Source organism: Balaenoptera musculus, chromosome 6 (genome assembly GCF_009873245.2).
Source record: "Balaenoptera musculus isolate JJ_BM4_2016_0621 chromosome 6, mBalMus1.pri.v3, whole genome shotgun sequence".
NCBI classification, from domain to species: domain Eukaryota; kingdom Metazoa; phylum Chordata; class Mammalia; order Artiodactyla; family Balaenopteridae; genus Balaenoptera; species Balaenoptera musculus.
The window spans coordinates 78,887,524-78,903,719 of record NC_045790.1 but is presented as its reverse complement, the minus strand read 5'-3'; the positions used below and the strand labels follow the sequence as shown (position 1 = coordinate 78,903,719).

The 16,196-nt window shown below is 47.1% G+C and overlaps 1 protein-coding gene across 3 annotated transcripts; it reads right to left on the bottom strand.

The window, feature by feature from the left end:
• Positions 1-4,121: 4,121 nt before the first annotated feature.
• Positions 4,122-15,797, bottom strand: C6H9orf131 (chromosome 6 C9orf131 homolog). 3 transcript variants are annotated; one of them, XM_036855247.1, is made up of 3 exons: positions 15,742-15,797; positions 7,841-7,915; positions 4,122-7,460 (listed from the first exon to the last, which is right to left on the bottom strand). In XM_036855247.1, the coding sequence occupies exons 2-3, from the start codon at positions 7,850-7,852 to the stop codon at positions 4,152-4,154; spliced, it is 3,321 nt and encodes a 1,106-aa protein (XP_036711142.1). In that variant the 5' UTR covers positions 7,853-7,915; positions 15,742-15,797; the 3' UTR covers positions 4,122-4,151. The 3 variants fall into 3 exon arrangements, with proteins under 3 accessions (XP_036711142.1, XP_036711143.1, XP_036711140.1); XM_036855248.1 differs by having other exon boundaries at positions 15,548-15,752; XM_036855245.1 differs by lacking the exon at positions 15,742-15,797 and having other exon boundaries at positions 7,841-8,071.
• Between the last annotated feature and the right edge of the window lie 399 nt (positions 15,798-16,196).

Genomic DNA, 16,196 nt, shown 5'->3' with positions numbered 1-16,196 from the left:
TACTAACGTAATCACTTAGTGCTTCTGGGATCAGTACCTCAATGCCTTATCGAAGAAGGAGTATGGTGCAGAGAAAATAATCCAGAGTCAAGTTAGTCATTCTAGTACTTACACCAGCCTCTGGTTTGATCTACATAGGTAGGTAAACTACAAGGACTCAAGATAGTTACACTGGCTGATTAAACTGGGGCATCTTGAACTCACGTGCTGTGAAATAGATATTCTTGCACTTTTGTGATTTGCATTGACTGTCCCTTGTGACACTTCCTCCACTGGATCCTGTCTTTGGTCCTCCTTTGGTTTTCCTACCATTTTAGGTATCCTGACGGCTTAGCTTTCAGTCTTCCTACTCTGAACATTGTCACTCTATCTCATCCCTGTGGCAACCTAACCTCAGTAAGACCAAAGACAAGGTCTTTTGTGGTAAAGACATTTGGTACCTCTGCATCAAGCTATGGGAACAGTACAGAAGGCAAGATCCCACAAAATAGGTAGAGGTACTGGTTGATGTGTGATAGAAATTTGTGTTGGAATGATTGCTTTGCACTCACTTATAACATGAAGTGTGTCTATAGGGAAGATGGTTGGAGCTGTATAGATTCTTTAGGAAAAAAAACAAGAGCAGACTTGTGAGAGGCCTGGTTTTGCTTCTCACACTTGTGCTTATAACAGTGTAGCGTCACACAAGGCACGGAGCTCTTCTGGGGCCTCGAGATTTCTTAGTCTGATAAAATGATTGACAGTGCTTCGTAAACTGCAGAAAGCAGTGTGAGGGACTGTTTATTGTCAAAATGCACCTGCAGAAGCCTGCATACTTAAACCAAGAGGCAAATTGTATAGGCAGTTCATCTTTTTCCCCACAGGGTTCCCAGAAAGAAATTGGAATGTGATCTTACTATAGCCAATCTTCCCACTGATAAGTGCTGTGATTAGAAGATGGGTTTCTAACCAAGAATATGGCATCAAATTAGATCATGGAGGGCCAACAGTTCACCACAGAGGCAAAAGCAAAGATGGAACTATAAATCTAACATCTTGAAATATATTGGGGTCCAAGATACTGATCCTGCCAAGTAGCCCTGACAGTAGTGGTTACATAATGCCCAGGAGGAACACAGGGCTGCCAGTCATTAGTTAGACTGAACTGAGCAAATGTTACATGGTTTGTTAATCTTGCCCAGCCCTACAACCTACTGAGGGCTTAAAAAGACTTAAGAATATAGGACTTGGATGTTTCATAAAGCTATTCAGAGTTGCATAGACTCATTAAATGGCCCTATGTCAAGTGGAAATTCAGAATTGCATTGTCTTTGAGACTATGAGACTATTTTTCTGGGGGTGGATAGGTGGGGAGAAGGAAAGTACCTTCAGTTCCACTCCTGGCCAGCAGGTGGTAAGTTGGGCTCAGACCCTATAGACAAGTTAGGGCTAAATAAAACTTTGGAACAGAATAGTAACATTAGTGAGAGGAGGCAGAGGGAAGCATGTACCTTCTGACTTTTTCTCAACCAACTATACAGAGTAGAGCGAATGTTATAGATTGGGAAGAGCACTGGTTTGGGAGTGTGGACTTGACCTCACAGAACCTCACTGTCTTTGAAGAGCTTGATAGCCATAATATCAGGAAAGCAGTGCTATCAACAAGACATAAATTGTTAATGGGGCTGCAAGGAAGGGGAAACCGCACCAAGATAGAAGAATCTGAGAAGGCTGTGGAGGCCGTCTGAGCTGGGGGTTAAAGGAAGGTGGGAGGCTTGACATGGGGTCAGAGCATGCTTAAGAAGCATCAGGTTGACTAGCAAGGGAGTGAATCCTGAGAGGCCAAACCACATTGTGAAGAACCTCAAATGCCAGCTGTGAACTTTAAAGATGTTGTGGGTCCTCTGGGGGTTTAGGCAGGAAAGTAACCGTCAGATTTCAGGGCTAGAGAACTTTTTTTGTGTGTGTGTGGCAAAATAACATAAAATTCACACAAAAATTTCCAAGTGTACAGTACAGTATTGTCAACCACATGTGCATTGTTGTGTATAGACAATTCACTTTTTTTTCATTCACAGTTCACTTTTTTTTTTTTTTTTTTTTGCCTCACAGTGCGGCTTGTAGGATCTTAGTTCTCCGACCAGGGATTGAACCAGGCCCCCTCAGTGAAAGCACTGAATCCTATCTGCTGGACCGCCAGGGAGTTTCCAACAATTCACTTTTTAAAAAACTTTTACTTTTGGGAATTTCCTGGTAGCCCAGTGGTTAGGACTTGGTGCTTTCACTGCCGTGGGCTCGGGTTCAATCCCTGATTGGGGAACTAAGATCTGTGATGCAGCCAAAAATTATATAATATTCCCAATAACCAGAGATAATCATTTTTTTTTCTTTTTTAGATTGGGGTGTGAGGGTAAAGGAGGAGTCAGGAGGAGGCTTCTGGCTTCAGTATTGGGGTGGATGTTGTACACCCCTTCAAAAGGAATTCGCACATTGGAGGACAAGGTTAAAGGGAAAATGAGTAAGTTTTAGACCGGTTGTATATGAGACAATACTAGTAGGTGGTTAGATAGGTGGATGTGAAGCCTAGAGATGGCTAAAAAATGACCCATGTTTTGAAATACGGCACTTAATGGAATGGGTTCAAGACATTATGTTTTTAATGGTATTGGTAAAATTGGATATCTTTTTTGGTGGTTGGGGGAGTTAGATTCTCTCCTCATACTATACTCAAAAATTAGATTAACAATCTAAACATAACATCTATGGGAATTCCTTGGCGGTCCAGTGGTTAGTGCTCTGCCCTTCCACTGCAGGGGGCACGGGTTCAGTCCCTGGTTGGGGAACTAAAATCCCACATGCTGCACGGCACGGCCAAAAATAAATAAACAAACATCCATGGGGGTGCTAGAAGAAAGTGCTTTAGAATCCATAAGGGAACATGTTGGTAGATTTAAACTTTGGCATGGTAAAAATCGCTTTAAAATTAGAAAATAAGCTACAGATTGGGAGAAACTATTTGCAGCATATGTAACAGGTTGAGTTAATATCTGTGACAGGATAATACCATTCCCGAACCCCCCCACCAATGCCCACGTCCTAATCCTTGGCACCCGTGAATATATTGTGCTACATGGCAAAAGGGAATTAAAGTTGCAGATGGAATTAAGGTTGCTAGCCAAATAACTTTAAGATAGGAAGAGTATCTTGGATTATTGAGGTGGGTCCAGTGTAATTAAAAGTGTCCTGAAAAGTGGGAGAGGGAGGAAAAAGTGATGTGATGTGAGAAGAACTTGACTTGCCTTTGCTAGCTTTGAAGATGGAGGAGGAGGGCCAATAGCCAAGGAATGTGGGCAGCTTCTAGAAGCTGGGAAAGACCAGGAATGAATCCTACCCAGTGCCTACAGAAAGGAATGCGGCCCTGCCAACCTCTTGATTTTAGCCCTGTGAGACATATATCAGACTTCTAATAAAATCAGTTTATGTTGTTTTGTGATAATTTGTTATGGCAGCAGTAGAAAAGTAATAAAATACCCAACAAACAGTGCAGTAGAAACATGGGTATAAGATACGAACAGGCAATTATAGAAGAAATCCAGCGACCGCTAAACATATGAAAAGGGACTTGTTTTTGTGGCCTTGGGGATGCATGAGCTAAACTAGAGAGAGGAAAGAGCAGAGGGCTGACAAGAATTGGCTAGAAACATATGTGGGGAACTTGTGTATCAAGTATGTGAAGAAGGGGACCATACCCAGGACCAAGAGCAGGTGCCTAGACCCAGACCAATTCTGCTCGTGTGAATGGATATATTTTTCTTCTGTTGACTTGCTGTGAAGTTTTTCTCAAGGGCAGCATTGGTCTGTGCTCCCCTGGCCTTAACAGCTTCACCCTGTAGAGTGAGGACTCCAGGTTGTAGACTCCAGGTTGATCATCTGTGAACAGCTTGAAAAGAAAGTTAAGCCTATAGAATCCTGAGCTCTCTTCTTCTGGGACCTGATCCTGAGGAGATACAGCTGCAGCAGAGTAGGGAACCGTCATTCCCAGTACCCCAGACTCCAAAAAAGACATGAGTGGGATTTGTCTAGTTCAGCTAGTTTATTAGGATTTCCTTTGTGTCTCCACCCCCCAACTGGTTTGGCTTCAGGTCTTGGGGTACTTATATTGGGTGCCAGTACTACCAGCCTTTTCTCTGCTGACTGGATTTGGTGGGCAGGGGTCCATGGGTACCCAGAAATTTGGCTAACATGCTTTGGAGACCCCTGGTAAGGGGAGCCTGAGGTGTGGGGGAGGAAAGACGCTTCTGGGCCCAAGGGCAGTGCTTACAATGCCGAGGGGCCAGGGTGTCACCAGCTCCCAGCCTTGCCCCTCTCTGATCTTGGGAACCTGAAGCCTTTGAGTGAGGCTGCAGGGCGAGAGCAGTGTGTCGAGAGCTCTGGTCCCTGTGCTGAGATCTTTGCGAAAGTCTGCTTACAGGGACCTCTGCTAGTCTGGCCTGGGCTAGGTGGCTTTTCCCTGTAACTGTGATTGACCCCAATTTTGCATCCCCTTCTCCGTGGTCTCCTTCTTTGGGTTTCCTGGGGCTCTCTCTCTTTTTGGCTGAAGATAGGGCTGAAGCCTTGTCCTGTCTCTTGCCTGAGGCTGGAACCTCAGGGTATGAGGGCTCTTCCAGGCCTGGGCAGTGAACACATGACCCCTGGGATGAGATCTGGGACACCATCTTCACGTTCATTCTTTGCTCTTTCTGAGACCCTTGTTCTGCCCTGCCAGACTTCCACAGCTGAGGTTGGATAGAGGAGTGGGAGTGATAACAGTGGGGGACCTGGACAGGCTGAGTTACTGTGCTCTGAGGTTTGGGGGGATGACAGCTTGAAGAGTTGGGGCACAGACTGAGGGGATGAATCTGCTGTGGTGGGCAAGAAGAGAGTCTCCGGGTGGCTTGAGTTGTGGAGCTCAGGGCAGGGGAGCTGCCAAATGATTGACTTGGGCCAAGAGATCTGGAAGCAGGGCTCTGCTGTAGTTTCTTCAGCCTGAGTTCCAACTCTTTACTCCAGTGCCAGGCCTGGATCTCAGAGTGGGTGGGCACCTTTGGGACAGCCTCACCCTGGGAGGATGGAGTCTCCGCCTTAGCCCCTGGGAGCAGCTCTCCCTTGGGTAGGCCAGGCTGGTTGGACTCAATCTTCAGAGCCTCAGCTTGGGTGGGAGACCAGGGTATTGGCTGGAGGGGGTCCACTGCTGGAAGGCTGGGGTCCTGGGGGATCCCTCTTTGTTGTACATTCCTCCGCACAAACTCAAGGTCAATGTGTGGATCTGGTAGAGGAACCGAGAGTGACCTGGGGGTTGGGGCTGGGAGTTCAATGGTCCAGCAGTTCTCTCTCTGCTCCACTGTTTCCCCCTCAGGTTTACAGTTGCATTGGTCTCCAATAGGCTCACTTGTGTGAGACTTTGACATAGAGTTTGGGCGTGGGCTGGGACCCCACAATGGGGACACAGGAACACAACAGGTTTCTTTCTGCTCCATGTCCCCCCCAGTAGGCTCAGAGTCAGACTGGACTCCCAAGGGGTTGGCTCCACGTGGGTCTTGGGGTAAGTTGCAAGCTGGGAGCTCAGAGGCCCAGGAGTTCTTTCTCCTTTCTATGTCCCCACATGTAGCTTCAGAATCAAACAGGACCCCCATAGGGCTAGCTCTGAGGGAATCCAGTACAAGAACTGCGGGTGGGCTGAAGGCCAGAGATGGCGATTCAAAAGCCCAGGAATTCCGGGAATGAACAGTGTCCTTCCATGCAGTTTGTGACCCAGTGAGCCCTCCCACAGGATGGATTCTGTGGGGTTCTAGAATAGGAGCTAGAGATGGGCTGTGGCCAGGGCCTGGAGATTCTGAGGTCCAGAGGTTGTCTGTCTGCCTCATGGCCTCCCACAAAGCTTTGGACTCAGACAAGACTGCCTGGGCACCCGTTCCTAGGGACTCCAGCAGAGAGGCTGAGGGAAGGCTGGGAGATGAAACTGGGTCTGCAGAGACCCAAAGATTTTCTCTACTCTGCGTGCCCTTCCACGGAGTCTCAGATCCTGATGGGACACATGCAGGCATGGTTCCATGGAGTCCTGGGTCGACCTCCAAGGCTGGGGGCTCAAAGGCCCAAAGGTTTGTTGAATTTTCTCTGCATCTCCACTGGGGCTCATATCCAGATGGATCTCCCAGGGGACTGCCTCCCTGGAGTTCTGGCAGGGGATGTGGGGGAGGGCAGGGGGCTGGCGTTGGGGGCTGAAAGGCTTGAGTACTCTCTTTATGTCCTGTGGTTCCCCACTGAGTCTCATATACAGGTGGAACTTCCAGGGTGCTGGTTCCTTGAGGCTCTGCCATGGGGGCTACAGATTGGCAAGGGACTGAGGTCGGAGGCTCAGAGATCTGAGGATTCTCTCTTTGCCTTGTGGTTTCCCAGAGGGCCTCAGGTCCAGAGAGGCCTCCTATAGGGCTGACTCCCTGGCATTCTGGCAGAGAAGCTGGGGTTAGGCTGGGAGCTGGCATTGCTGGCTCAGGGGTTTTGGGGTCCTCATTTTGCCCCATGGTCCTCCATGGGGCCTCAGACCTAGTTAGGGCTCCCGGAAGGCTAGCGGGACTTTCTGCTAGGGAGGCAGAGAGTGAGTCTGGAATGTGTTGTTGGAGGCCAGGATCCCATGGCACCTTCCACCAGACCTCAGATGAATGGAAGAGTTTGGAGGGCCTGGTTCTTTGGAGGTTAGGCTGTGGGTGCAGGGCTTGATCCTCAGAGACCCAAGGGACCTCTCTGTGCTGTGTAAGCCACTGTGTATTTGCCTCAGTGCCAGATAGGACTCTCTTATGGTCCATGGGAAAGGATTTAAGATGGAGGGGAAGTGATGGGACAGGAGGGGAAGATGGGGAGGGTAGTTGCTGAGGGTCAGAGGCCATTCCTTCCAGATCTTCTGTAGTATGGACTTCATGTGTAGGAAGTGGGGTTGGGGAGCAATACTGGGGAAGCAGCAATACTGGGGTTCTAGGCAGGAAGGCAAACTTGTTAAAGAAGACAGAAGGACTGACAGACAACTTCAGGGGAGAGAGGCCACCTGAGCTCAGGAAGATGGCCTCCAAGGACTCACTGTGCAGAGAGGGGAGACCCCAGAAGAGCTGGCTTTTTCTCTGCTGTAGGTGGCTCCCTGATGCTGTCTTGTGCCTCACAGGCAGGTTGGTCAAGATCTGAAAGGTGGGGAAGGATCTGGAAGGGTTTGGGGTCTGCGTGAGTACTTGCTCTAGTGTCCCTACGGCCTTGTGGAGGCCCTCAGAATCACAGGATGGCTGGGATGGGGCTGTGGTGGCTTGTTCTCCAATAGGAGCTTCTTTGGGAAGAGAACATGGCTTCAGTGGATCCAGAGGTGCCTCCTCTTCCTCCTCCTCCTCTTCTTCTTCCTCCCCTGACTTCTGCTTCCACAGGCGATCAAGGAAAGCCACGCGGTACAGAAGTGGTAGGCCCTGGGGCGTGGAGAAAGACAATCAGGCATGAAGCCTTTTTCAGAGACACAAGATGTACCGTTAAGCCCTCAGTCTTTGTTCTACACCCAGAGTGAACAGTTACTCACTGGGGCCCACATCTGTGGACAATAGTCACTTACCCATCTGGTGTTAATGGCCATTACCCAACTACATTTGGAGATCTGCATTCCCTTACATGACCCCACATCTAGGGTCAATGATCATTCAGCTGGCTTGAAATCTAGTGTTAATGGTCACTCACCCAGCCTCACATTTAAGGCTTATATAGTCACTCCTTTGAGCCCACATCGATGTCAGTGATTCCTCACCTGAACTCATGTGGTGAGTCATTTACCCAGCTGCACACCTATGTCACTCACCTTGCCTTGCATCTTGTCCCCAGAGTACCAGGGCTGAAGCTGTCGCCATCTCCCAAGCTGCCACCACCTCTGGATCTGCCAAACCACGAACAAGAATAGTGTTATCAGGTTCCCTGGACTCAGGAGGCAGCTGCTGCCACAGTGCCTACAGGCCAGGGCATGGGTCAACTGGCCCCAGAGAAGCCCCATGTCCCCCTCAGCCCCAAGCAGGCCCTCTGGCAGCCATTCCATTTTCCTCAGCCTAGTGGCAGTTTACCCTGAGGTCATCACTGCATCACAGAACAAAGAACTCCCATCCCCCACATACCTAACAGCAGTCTCTGTGAATTTAGGGCCCAAAAATTGCACCCACCAGACAACTCATACTTTATTCAGTGAAAGCTTAGTGATCCCCTTTTGTCTTGATTACCAAGGTCAGAATTATCTTCAGGCATTGTGGTTGAGAACATGGATTCTAGCATCAAACTACCTTATTCAAATCCTAGCTCTGCCACTTCCTACCTGTGAAATCTCAAACTACTTTATCTTTCAGTGCCTCAGTTATCTCATCTGTAAAATGGGGATAATATTATTACTTACCACATAGGGTTGTTTTGAGGGTTAAATGAAAACATTTATATGCTTAGAGTAGTACATAGTATATGCTATGTTAAAATATTATTTCTTTTGTTGCCATAAATGATCAATAACCAATCTATAACAAGAATAGAGGAGAGTTTTATTTGAGCCAAGCTGAAGACTGTAGCCCAGGAGACAGCCTCTCAGATAGCTCTGAGGAACTGCTCCCAAGAAGCCCAGTTTCCAGCACAGCTTTATATCTTGTCAGAACAAAGGACATCAAACATGACAGGGGTACATTCCTTCAATGTTTCAAAAATGACAGATTAGCTCGTACACAGCAAGTCAGCATGACCTTGGTGCCTGGGAAGGGAGCCCTATCGTCAAAGGAGTACTAGCATTGACATCCTGGGAAGGAAGGCATTTATCTCTAATTTCATAACAGATATTCTTTACTTCTGGACAATGCACCCTTTTCTTTAATGGTTAAAGCAGATGTGCAATGTATGTTTGATAGACCACAAGACAGGCTTGTAGTTAGTATAAAGTTCAAGTCAAATCATATATAAGCCAGAATGACTTCCCTATACCACAGTATATGAAAATTTCTTCCATCACTTTTAAGGTTCCTGATTATATGCCTCATTCCATCTTTAATAGATGGAGCCTGTTTCCTCTTTTACATCTCATGTCTTTAGGTTGCCCGAGAACTTTTTCACAAATATTCATGTTAAGGATGACAAATCAAACGTGCTTAACCCTTTTTTTTTTTTCATTTGCCCCTCTTTTCCCTAAAACCACTACTCTGTTTCATGTCAACTCCTCCTTTTAGTGTCAAACTTCAATATCTGCCTTTGCAGTACAATTCAATGCCTCTCTTCTCACCCTATCCCCCATCAACTGCCAGCTTAGTCTGGTAGAAAGAGCGCTGAGCTGAAGTTGAGGAGACTTGGATTTTCTAGCTCTGTCACTGTTTGGCCACGTAATCTTGGGCAAGAAAGTTTTCTCCATTGGTACCATGATTTGGACTAGATTTATTCATTCACTCATTCAGAAAATATTTATTAAGTGCTTACTATGGATCAGGTATCATGCTCAGTCTTGAGGAGGCAGAAGTAAGACAGGGTCTCTGTGCTAAAGTAGGTCCCATTTCAGTGAGGTAAACAGTCAAATAATAGACAATTAAAATAGAGATATGTACAGGGTATTAAGGGGGGTGGAGGACATCTAACCACCTTGGGGAAGGGGGTTGCTTGTCAGGGGGTGCTTCCCTTAAGAGATGACCAGTGCTTGGTTTGAGGAATCAAGAAAATGAGAGTGTAGGGAAGAGAGGACAATCCAAGCAGTAGAAACAGCCTGTGTATAAAGGTGGTGGGTCAGAGAAAGCATGTCCCATTAGGGAAATTGAAGGTGTTTCAGTGCAGCTGTAGTGTTAGTTGGGGGTTGGGGAAGCAGTAGGATAGACAAGATCACAAAGGGCCCTGAATACCAGACTAAGAAGTTGGAAATTTATCCTGAAGGTGATGGGAAATAATTGAAAATTTTTGAGCAGGGAAGAGACAAGATCAAGTTTGTGTCTTGGAAAGAACACTCTGACTATATTGAGGGCAAAGAGATTGAAGGCAAGAGATTGGTTAGGGAAAATTTGCTTTAGTTTAGGCAAAATGAAAGATGAGGCCTGAACCAAGGCAGTGATGGTGGGAGTGGAGAATAACAGGTTCAAGTAGAATTCTAAAGTTACAATTGATTAGACTTAGTTACAAGTGGGATAGGGTGGAGTAGAGAGGGAGTTGAGAATGACTCTAGGGATTCTGACTTGGGGAACTGGGTGTGTATGTTAGTGACATTTTACTGAGATAAGTAACACAAACCTGGTAACCAGTTTAGGGTGAGGGGACAATGTGTTCCATTTTAGACATTTGCATTTGAGGCTCCTGTGACAAGGAAATGTCAGGCAGGAGGCAGATAGATACATGTATCTGAAGCTTGGGAAAGTAGTCTGTGGGGGAGATATAAATTTGACAGCTACCAGTATATATGTAGCAGCTGAAACCATAAAACGGCTTAAAGATACATACTGATATATAACATTTGGCTCAGACAATGTGGCCAGCAGTTTTTTGTTTGTTTTTTTTAAACTTGAACGGTCAACATTATAAGATTAGTAGATTGTACGTAATAATATTTTTGGCTTAAAATCTGGCAACATAGGGCTCTCATTCCCACAAAGTAAAGACCATTTATTTATTTATTAATAAATTTATTTATTTTATTTATTTATTTTTGGCCACGTTGGGTCTTTGTTGCTGTGCGTGGGCTTTCTCTAGTTGCAATGAGCGGGGCTACGCTTCGTTGCGGTGCACGGGCTTCTCATTGCGGTGGCTTCTCTTGTTGCAGAGCATGGGCTCTAGGCGCAGCCTCAGTAGTTGTGGCGCATGGGCCTAGTTGCTCCGCAGCATGTGGGATCTTCCCAGACCAGGGATCGAAGCTGTGTCCCCTGCATTGGCAGGAGGATTCCTAAACACTACGCTACCAGGGAAGCCCAGTAAAGACCATTTAGAGCTAAGTAGCAGGTGCCCCCTTAGTGGCCATGTGCTTTCCAGTTCACCATGTTCTCTTTGTTAAAGCCGAGGCTAAGGGCTAGTTGCTGTTTATTATTGTGCCTATGATTTTGTTGTTTTCTTACACTTGTCTATTTTTAGTCATTTGCATTACCTGCCTGGTATCTGAGTTTCCTACCTCTGGATGAATAAAGTAAGTTGAGTTCTGATAGGAAATAGAGAAGGCAATGCTGAATTCTGTGCTAATTTACATTTATGGCAGGATAATCTACCAAGTTGCTGTCTGCTACTCATTGCCAAAAGAGACACTCAGTAGGATAAAAAGGTAACTTTGCTCTCCTCTCTTCCAGGAATTCTAGATTTCTTGTCTCATGGAATAGTTAATGGATTTTGAGTTTTCTAGTCCCAAACTAAAGTTGCAATACACCTGTTCTACAACCTTATCCAGGCTCTTGTGTGGCAGGAGAATTTAATTTAGCTGGGTGCTCTTCAGAAGGAGAAGATGGAGGAGATGCTGGGTGGAAAGAAGAGGAGTTGCCCAAGGATAGCAGTGGTTTCAGGGACCTGAGAAAAGAGATGTTGCAATAGGCTCCATGAGTGACAGAAGTAAATTAGGAGGCAGCAGGACTTCTGATGGGGAGAGCTGATTTAATAGTTAGGGCACTAAACATCTAGTACATAGTCTTGGGAACCGCAGCAAAAGATGCTGATATATATACTTGGTAGAGATGCTGTGGAGCCATTTGCCTTTGAATGGACTGTATGAGTTTAGATAATGCACATCCCAGTGGCAACCATGACAGGATCAAGACCCAAGTTTCTTTCCTATGTGGTTTTTTTCTTTGGTCAATGTATATCACATTAAAAAGGGGAAAAGCCCCCTTCCCGACCCAAATCATGATTAATATTAGATGTCTTCCAACCCTGGTAAATGAGAGTTTCGAACCAGGTTTAATTTAATTTAGAAAAATTAAGTAATGTGATGTTTCTTGTGTTTCAGTGTTGTGGAACAAATTTATACTCTAACATTTATTATCTCATTTAATCTTTACAACTCTTTGAAGTAGGTATTGTTATATTCTTTCACATAGGGGAAACTGAGACACAAAGAAATTAACATATGTTAACTATTATCATTATTATTATATCTATATATCCATAGATATGTAGATATCCCAGAAGGCAGAGTTAGGGACTGAGAACCCCCTTGTATTGTGACGAATCATTTGTATGTGACAGAAATTAAAATCCAGGGACTTCCCTGGTGGTCCAGTTGGTAAGACTCCATGCTCCCAATGCAGGGGGCCCAGATTCGATCCCTTGTTGGGGAACTAGATCTTGCATGCATGCCGCAGCTAAGAGTTAGCATGCCGCAACTAAGAAGCCTGCATGCTGCAACTAAAAAGATCCTGCATGCCACAACTAAAGATCCTGTGTGCCGCAACTAAGACCCGGTGCAGCCAAAATAAGTAAATAAATAAATATTTTTTAAAAAAGAAATTAAAATCCAATTTAATCCAAATTAAAATCTGGTGTAAACAAATGGGAATGTATTGATTCATATCTGAACAATCCAGGGGTAGGGTTGGCTTCAGGCAACTGGATTGATGCAGGGATTCAATTTGATGTCATCGGGATTCAGTTTTCATTTCTTTTTCTTTTTTTTTTTTAAGATTTATTTATTTTCATATATTTATTTATCTCTTTACTTAGGCTGTGGCAGGTCTTAGTTGCGGCACACGGGATCATCGTTGCAGCATGCGGAATCTTTATTTGCGGCATGTGAACTCTTAGTTGGGGCATGCATGTGGGATCTAGTTCCCTGACCAGGGATCGAATCCGGGCCCCCTGCCTTGGGAGCGCAGAGTCTTTTTTTTTTTTTTAAAGCAATATCTTTTTTAAAATAATTAATTAATTAATTTTTGGCTGCGTTGGGTCTTCGTTGCTGCGCGCGGTGCTTTCTCTAGTTGTGGTGAGCGGGGGCTACTCTTCGTTGCAGTGCGCGGGCTTCTCATTGTGGTAGCTTCTCTTGTTGCGGAGCACGGGCTCTAGGCACATGGGCCTCAGTAGTTGTGGAATGTGGGCTCAATAGTTGTGGCTTGCGGGCTCTAGAGCGCAGGCTCAGTAGTTTTGGCACATGGGCTTAGTTGCTCCGCGGCATGTGGGATCTTCCCGGACCAGGGCTCGAACCTGTGTCCCCTGCATTGGCAGGCAGATTCTTAACCACCGCACCACCAGGGAAGTCCCTGGGAGCACAGAGTCTTAGCCACTGGACAACCAGGGAAGTCCCTGACTCTCTGTCTTCTGTGCTGACTTTATTTTTAGGTATTGTGTGGTAGCAAGTTCAAGTGAAGCTGAAAATGTGGTGTTGCTATGACAATATTGTCTTTATGGGTTCCAGCTGGTCATGCATACATATTGAACTACTCACTGAACTGTACACAGGGGAATAGGATGCTTCTTCTGGCAGGTCTGAGTCACATACACATCCTTGGAGTAAGGGTATGGAGGGAAGAACACTATCTGCACATGGCCTGAGACCGAAGAAGTGGGGGTCTGGTCGTTCCTCCAGAAAACATAGACATCCTGTTTCCAGAAAGGTGTATGCATGCTGGTATCAAAACAAAATAATAGAGATGTCCATTACAGCTCTAACTAGCCCATTCTGTTTTCTGGCCCAGAGCCATGCCAGATCTTTTGGGATCTGAGACTTAAGTTAAAATGTGAATGCAGATCCTATGAAGGTTGGTGAAGGGGCTGGATGGGGCCTAGGGCAGAGATCTTGAAGGAGGGAAATCTATGGGAAACCCAGACATCTGTGTGGATAACCTATTAAATGACCTAGACTCCCAATTCCTAGACCTTTACATCTCAGAGTCCTTTACCTCTGCTCCAATCCAGCTATGGCCATATCTGAAGCATCATCATCAGGAACCACTCTGCCTTCTGTCTTGCATCACCCTCTGATTTCAACCTCCAGACTTGTCCTAAAATACCAACTCTTCAACCTTGTCAGGAGTCTAGCCCACTGCTCTTTCCACTTTTTTCCCTGTCCATAAGAAACCTCTTGCCTGGGCTTCCCTGGTGGCGCAGTGGTTGAGAGTCTGCCTGCCAATGCTAGGAGACACGGGTTCGAGCCCTGGTCTGGAAAGATCTCACATGCTGCGGAGCAGCTGGGCCCGTGAGCCACAACTACTGAGCCTGCGCGTCTGGAGCCTGTGCTCCGCAACAAGAGAGGCCGCGATAGTGAGAGGCCCGCGCACCGCGATGAGGAGTGGCCCCCGCTTGCCGCAACTGGAGAAAGCCCTCGCACAGAAACAAAGACCCAACACAGCCAAAATAAATAAATAAATAAATAAATAAATAATTTAAAAAAAAAACAAAAAAAGAAACCTCTTGCCTTTATTTCCTCCCTCTCCAAGATAGACTTCATGGTTCGTTACCTAATCAACATCTATCAATTCATTCTCCTTTCATCATTTCCACCTGGCAAAATCCCAACTCTGCCTCTGCCAGAACTGCCCTCTAGAAAGGCAGAGGTCAGCATTATTGGATAAAAATCACACTTATAGGTAAGTTGGTGGCCACCATAAACTTACGGTCTACAACTAATGGGCAACTCCATCATCACTTGAAATACATTTATTTATGCATTCCATTTATTAAGTGCCTGCTATGCGCTAGGCACTGTTCTAAGTGTTTGGGATACATGGGTGATCAAACCAGGCAAAGCTTCCTGGGAATTACCTGGCGGTCCAGTGGTTAGTTACGTCATTTATTCCTTAGTAAACTCTCCCATCCTACTCAAAATAAATTCAAACCTTCTTTACTTTCCTCAACTTCTCTTTCTCCTGGACCCTAGCAGATATGGCAGACCTCTACTTTTCAGAGGAACCAGGAGCCATCCAATGGGAACTTTTCATCATCAAAAACCATTGCCTCCCATTTCCTTTCTTCCTGCTAGAGTGAAAGGTGTGTTCCTCTGTGAGACCTTCCTTGACCCTCCCAAGCTAGGACGGGTGCCCTTATCTTCCCCTCCCCCACCGGCACTTTCCACACTAGATTGTAACTGGTGTCTTAATTATCCGGTCTACCACGTTCACCGCTTTAACCCAAGCATCTGGCGCTTAGTATCTGGTTGGAGCTCAGTACCCTCAGGGTGAACGAATGAAAGGGCGAGAGTTCTGGGAGAGGGCCTGCTGCGGGGCGGGGCCTGCGCCGGGGAGGGCGCGGGGGGCGGGGCAGGGCGGGGGCAGCCTCAGGGCTGTCCCCTCAGGCTTCTTGGAGGTCGCCTCCAGGCGACACCTCAGGACGCTGAAGTAAGCATCCTAGAGACCAGAGCTCACAGCCAAGATTCGGGTGAGGCTTTTCGGACGCCCCAGCGCCGGTTCCGCGGCAGGACTCCTTCATCCGTGGGGCCTCTGGAGGGGGCGGCTGCGCCCAGGTCCCGCCGCGGAGCCCGCCAGCGTCCACGCGCGGCCGTGGCTTCGGCTTCCTAAGCTACCCCACTGGTTTTTCTCCCTTTCTCTCCGCCTCACCTCTCCCCTTCCCTGACCGCTCTTTCCTCTCCCCCCTTTCCCCTTCCCACCTCCTCCAGAGGGATGCCGAGTAAAGGGCCTGGCCAGCAACCCAGCTCCAGCGGCCGCGCGGGCTCGGCACGCTCTTGTCCCCTGCCCCTGAGGGGACCAGTGTCCCGAAAACGTCAGGACTGGTCAGGACAGTGAGACCTGACGGAACCGCCGCTCCGGGGGCGGCCAGCGTCCTCAGTAAGGTGGTGCTTACCGTCCGGGAGGAGTTGTTTCAGGCGGGATGACGGCAGCGGGGAGGCCGCGGGGCCGGGGCAGTGGGAACGGAGGGCGGAGCCGGGCGCGGCCCGTTAGCCCGGCTGTGGGTGGGCCGAGGTGAGGCCGAGTCCTGAGGGCCCGCAGGACAGGCTTCTACAAGGCAGGAAGATCCGAGGCCACTGCTCTCACATCTCAGGTGCTGGTCCTTTGCTGCATTTGTTGGGGGCTTACTATGTGTCAGGTCCTGTATTTGATAGGAACTCTAGCTATGTCCCGCTTGACGTAAGAGGAAATGCTACTTTTTAAAAAAGTTTTTCCCGTTATGATAGTATTCTATACCGAATTTAGAATATATAAGAAAGTAGAAGGAAGAATCCCATAAACTTGCAATCTCAAAATAATTTCCGTAGCATCTTGATGTAGTTCTTTCCAGACTTGGCTATTCACATTTTT